Raw genomic sequence first — 6,000 nt, forward strand, 5'->3', positions numbered from 1 at the left:
TCATGGAAATATTTATTGCAACAGATACAGCAAGTGTTCAGATACTCGTATTTCTTAACATAATCGCCACTGGAATTGAGACATTTGTCATACCGTGGGACCAACTTTTGAATACCTGTGTCACAGAAGTCTGCCGCCTGGGATTGGAACCACTGTGTGACAACCATCTCCGCCTCTCTGTCATTCTCAAAATGCTGACGCTCACCGGACAGGAATTTCTTGAGGTGTAGGAAAAGATGGAAATCACTAGGAGCGAGGTCCGGGCTGTAGGGTTGATGATTAAACACCTCCCAGCTGAACTCCTGCAGGAGATTTGCTGTCTGTCGAGCCATGTGCGGCCTAGCGTTATCGTGCAGGAATACAATACTGGCACTAAGCATCCTGCGCCGGTTGTTCTGAATGGCCCCATCACAATTTCTGCAGTATTTCACAGTGACGCTCAGCATTCACCGTCNGCAATCCACGTTTCATCACCTGTGATGATCCGGTCTAGAAACTCATCGCCGTCATCATGGTACCACTGCAGAAATGTCAATGGTAACTCCGTGCGCTTTGTTTTGTGTTCTGGTGTCAGTTGCTTCGGCACCCACCTGGCGCACAATTTCCTGAACAACAGGTGCTCTGTGACAATTTCGTGCAACAAGGAAGGGGAAATCTGCGGGACATGACTGCTGAGTTCCGTAATTGTGACGTGACGATTCTCCATAATGCGTTCCCGCACAAGCTCCACCAGGTCGTCGGTAATGATGGATGGCTGCCCACTGCGCTTCTCATCATGCACACTTTGTCGACCTGCTGAAAATTGTCTGCACCAGCGATGCACCATCTGCTTGCTCATGACATTAGGCCCATAGACCTGGCACAGCTGATGAATTTTGATCGGTGCTATGCTCTGTGCATTCAAAAACTTTATCACTGACCTCACTGACCGCACTTCACAATCGGCGGAAGCTGGAATAAGAGCCTCCATCTTCAACAGCTGCAACGATGCTACAGTGGGAACGCGGGAAATTCCATTAGTGCATGCGCCATGCTACGTCATTGCTCTATCACATACGCGCAGTCGCTTCACGCAATATAAGGTTTGCTAGCTGTGGGACGAGTGGGAAACTTACTTTGTGGACGTGCTACGTAGATCTGTCTAACAGATTGTTTTGTGTTAATGTTTATACAGTTTTCTGGTTGTTTAGTTGACTTTTGCCGTCATGAGCTGCACCCATATTGTGTCTCAATTTACTTAATTTTACAGTACAAATCCTTGGCATATTAAATCACTTGACATAAATAATTGTGATTGTATTATTAATACAAGGTCTGATAAGTACATGCCTTTGTATTTAAAAGGGATTCAGCCTATGATGACTGTGATTTAGGTCATGGGTTCTAGTAAATAAGTACACTTTTAATGAATGATCTATCATATCTTTCTCTTGACACAGGTTATGCACCTACACTTATATTGCTAATGTTATTCATTTTTCTTTCAGGGAAGACACAGTAAATTCAAATGAAAACTTATGCATTTCACAGGATATTGGTAGTACAACAGCACCGTTATATGTTACAAATTTGAGATATTTAACAGAAAATCTTTCTTTTGTTTTATGTTTTTGCAGTAACTTTTAAATTCAGGTTGTAGAATGCTACAGACAGTTAGCCTAGTGTGTCATGAGATGAGAGGAAAAACATCTTTTATCCATATGCAGGAGATATAGAATGAAACACAAACAGTCTGAAAGCAAAAGTATAACTTACATGTGGAATGGAAAATGTTAAATTCGTTCTGAATTCACAATAACAGAGTGAACCACCTTTATCTGCACATAAAAACCTCTCGGACAACCTATCTATCTGTCTATCACACACTGTATCTACTGAATTTCTGGAATTACTCATTAATTGAACTCAGGTTAGTTTTATGTAATTGTTAGTAATGTGGGCTTGTCAATGTTCCAATAAACAACCACTTTGAAAAGGCCGTTTGTTCCACTGTGCATGCGCTGGAGAGTTGCGGCAACTACGTTAGCTGCCTGGTCACAGGGCGTGGTTGCTGGAGTGTTGCGGCAGGTAGCAAAACGCGGTTGCTGGAGTTGCGGCAGCTGTGTTAGTTGCCTGGTCGCAGAGCGTGGTCGCTGGAGACTTGCGGCAACTATGTCAGTTGCTTGGTCGTAGTGAAGAGCTGATGAATCTGATGACTGATCGCTTTGAACTGAATGTGATCACTGATGATTGCAAGCTTTTGGCTCTGCCTTTTATACCATGCTTGATGGGTGAGGCAAAACTTGCAGTTGCGATTGTGAGCGCTGATTGGATAGTGCGTGCTATGATGTAAAGGTGGGCTGGACAGCAGGTGCTGTATAAATACGAGCATTGGCAGCAATGTGATTGGTTAGCGCACGTGATGATCTAGAGGTGGGTTGGACATTGAATGCTGTATAAATATGAGCGGCGCCAGCAATGTTATATTGACCTAGGAGTGAGTGTTGTCTGTTAGACTGGCGAAACAGCGTGTTATGTGGGATGTTCCCACAGTAAATTCCATAATATATTTTCAGTGAGTGTGTTGCCTTACAAGATCCATACTGTGCATGGGACAAGCAGAACCAGAAGTGTCGAGCTGTGGGTGCCCCACGCTGGAGTGATGAGAAATACTTCTACCAGAGTATTGCAACTGGAGTTCATGCAGCTTGCCCTGCAAGTGAGTCCAACAATGTTATCAATATTTAACTCAATTTATGTTCAATAAATTATTTCAAATTGTTCAAGTTGTTTCTTTCTGCCAGTATTTGATCATTGATATCAATAATGACAGGCAACCGAAATCATACAATTTATGAATGTAATCTTAAGTCAGAATGGCCTATAAACTGGGATACTCATTTATATGCATTTTGGTTTGTATATTTCATGTGTACACGGTTTAATTCTCATAACATCTGTTTATGTACAGCATCCCTACATGTACAGGGTTTGTTTTACAGGAACTGTCGAATTCCAGAAAAAAGTCAACCCCCTTGGCCTCATGTACTACAGAATATGATAAGAATCCTGTGCTATCTCCTTTGGTGGCCCTTCTCTGTCCATGCATCCAGTTAAACCCCTTAACTTATATTCATTAAGCAGTCTTCATAACCATTTTTTTATGTACCAATGATACAGTAAACAGTTACTGCAAAGTTAGCTGAACATCAGAGTTTCCTGATTTTATCAGAATAAAATGGTTTTAGTTGTTCCTTAAGCCAGTCTTGTGCCATTTGATTCCATGAGTGATAATATCTTCAGATGCAGTTTCATCAGTGTTAACTCTTCTTTTGTCCAAAACATGCTCATTGATCTGTTCCTTAACCTCAAAATACATTAGCGTGCAGACTGTTACTGGATAACGACCTTGAAACACAACAAAACATCTGCTGCTAGGCAACAGATTCTAAAGAAGAAAGTATACACAGCAGCTACTTAGTATAACACCTTCACAAACAAACATGTTTCCAGGAAACGATTGGAGTACAACAATAAACAGTGTTTTCTATATTGTCCATGTCAGGGGTTATCAATGGGACAAGTTTAGAAGTTAGTCAGTTGTAAGAGAGTCTGTGAAGAGAAGACCTAGTCAGTGCAGTGGATAGCCAGCAGGCAACAAAGTGAGCATGAAAGCTGAAGGATCTCCATTGTTAAGATCCATTACTGGGAAGTAATTAGTGACAGCAGACTGAAAAGACTTAGCATGTGCTGTAGTGATTTGCTAAGTGTGGAAATTAGTGATAGTGTTGTAGTTACTTATAGTTATGACCTGTATGTGGTCAATAAATAAATCTACAATCCAAACTCCATCTATAGTCACCCATAATTGTGACAATAGGTTACAGTTGGTCACCAAGAATGCGTTTCATCATCGTGCATTTGGCCTTTCTTGAACTTTTCCATCCATTTGTAAACTATCATCTGGATGATACTGTCTTATTGAATCATCGTTTCTTCACCCATTTTTCTAGTTTCTACACGTTCATACCACAAAAATCTTATCAGAGATAATTTTTCTTCTCTAGTGCAGTCTATCAAGGGAGTAGCCATACGTCACAGAATTATTACTATTCAAAAGGGATTTAAAATCTAATTAGTTGCAACTGATATAAAGTTTGTAGTGTTTATATCCACAGTCTTTTTTTGTGGTTTTAGCTTTTGAGGTAAACTAAAATTGCTTTTATTTTTTTTATTTCTACGTGTTTTTAATGGAAAACAGTTATTTAAAGTTATATTTATATGTATGGAAACTTTTATGTGTTTTCACAGTACTATTTAACCTCTAAATTAACGAAAATAAATAAGTTATCAAGTGAGTCATCAAATTTACTGTATGATTGCAGGTAAGATTATTGGAAAGGATGCAGGCAGTGTAGGTGGACTTTCTTCCACATACCCCAAGACTTTTAACCAGGATTCAGGACATGCCGGCAAGGATGTTCCAGATGGGGAGGTCATTAACATAATGCAAGATGAAGAGGAACACAATGGTAAGAATAGCCACAGTAACTATAGTTTGAAAAGCTTTGAAACAGTTCTTAAAATTGACAAAAATTCAATCTAATGTGTGTTTTTATGCATTAATGCATATGTAGGTGCATGAGTTCTATTCACTGTAATAGAATTACAATATTATGAGCAACTTTTCAGTCTATATTGTCACATGTATTAATGACTGCAGATGGGGTTTGGATTGGTGAATAGATTTAGTAACACCTTATACAATCTACTCATATTTACAAGCAATACAGAGATATCTCAAATTTTCACAATTTACAGTTCGTTGTTACACATGCACTAGGATTCTCGGTCTTCACTATTCATGTTCTGCTAACAGAATTAAAACAGTCTTACTGTGACTAAATCTCTAATCACTCACTAAGTCTTCACAGGCTGACTCCTAATTCTTCTTCAACAATTCTCTCCTGAACTTCCAATTCCAATTCTCTAATCAATTCCCTGATCCACTCATAGCTACAGGCTCTTGTTATATAGATTCAGCATCAACTAAACAGAAAACACATGTCACTTGTCAGACTGCATGTTCATTGGTCTGTTACCACCACTGGGCATGGTGCAGACCACATAGAAAACACCTCTTCTGTTGTCCTTTATAAAAAGTCTGCATGTACCACAGCAGAAAGCACAGGCTCTCTGTTGTTGTGTGATGTCACTGCATATGCGAGAATGTGTTTAGCATGTGTTGCATGGCAATGGTCCATGCATTGACCACACAAAACACTGCTCCTGTGTTGCTGGCTGCATGTGTGTTGTGGGAATTGCATATCAATAGCTCAATACGTCACAATATTCATACCAGTGAACAATTGATGCATACCAGAAAACTTGTTTGAAGTCAGAAGTCATATACCTTCTAGTGCATTGTATGTTTTGACTTGAGGCTGATACATTTAAGTCTCTGAGGCAGGTAGCAAATGTGCTTACTTTCAGCTGTTACAGATGATGCTTAGGAGTTGAACTGTATGAGTACTGCATGTTGGGAGTTCAGAAGTGTTCACAGAATGGAATCTCTTAAAGCAAGACCCTTAATTTTTTGGAACATGGCAGAAGTTTCACATGTATCATATTTCCAATTTTTCTCATGTGCAGCACAAACCCTACACTGCCTTATTAGATATTTCTTATTTCTTTGACCAGCTGCAACTGTTCTTTCCAGTTTATGTTTGTTGAAGTCCTCTGATAGTCCTTGTGGGTTGTTTTTTTTTTTGGGGGGGGGGCTGCTGTGGCTTTGGTTCTGTCACTGGGGATTGAGCATTACCTGAACTGAGCTCTATTGCAGTATGCTTTTCAGCGATCCATATCCTCCTAAACTCACGTAAAAATATTTTTAATTTTGCATTTTGGTTTTGATTTAAAATTTTGTAAATAAAAAGATGCATTTGAAGAGGACAGAAATCTGAAGGTACGGTACAACTTCTTTGGCCCACTTGATTGTTTCTCTAGTGATAGACTAATTGA

At 39.6% G+C, this 6,000-nt stretch overlaps 1 protein-coding gene across 1 annotated transcript in view; it reads left to right on the forward strand.

The window, feature by feature from the left end:
* The window catches only part of LOC111874543 (semaphorin-1A), a gene marked incomplete at its 3' end in the record, with an annotated part of 988,862 nt that extends 984,336 nt beyond the window's left edge, over positions 1-4,526 (forward strand). Inside the window, exons 15-16 of the mRNA XM_023870125.2 lie at positions 2,556-2,698; positions 4,365-4,526. Coding sequence (XP_023725893.2) covers positions 2,556-2,698; positions 4,365-4,526 — 305 coding nt within the window. The remainder of the gene's footprint in view (positions 1-2,555; positions 2,699-4,364) is intronic.
* Between the last annotated feature and the right edge of the window lie 1,474 nt (positions 4,527-6,000).

This window comes from Cryptotermes secundus, unplaced genomic scaffold (assembly GCF_002891405.2).
Source record: "Cryptotermes secundus unplaced genomic scaffold, Csec_1.0 scaffold831, whole genome shotgun sequence".
In the NCBI taxonomy this organism is placed as follows: Eukaryota; Metazoa; Arthropoda; class Insecta; order Blattodea; family Kalotermitidae; genus Cryptotermes; species Cryptotermes secundus.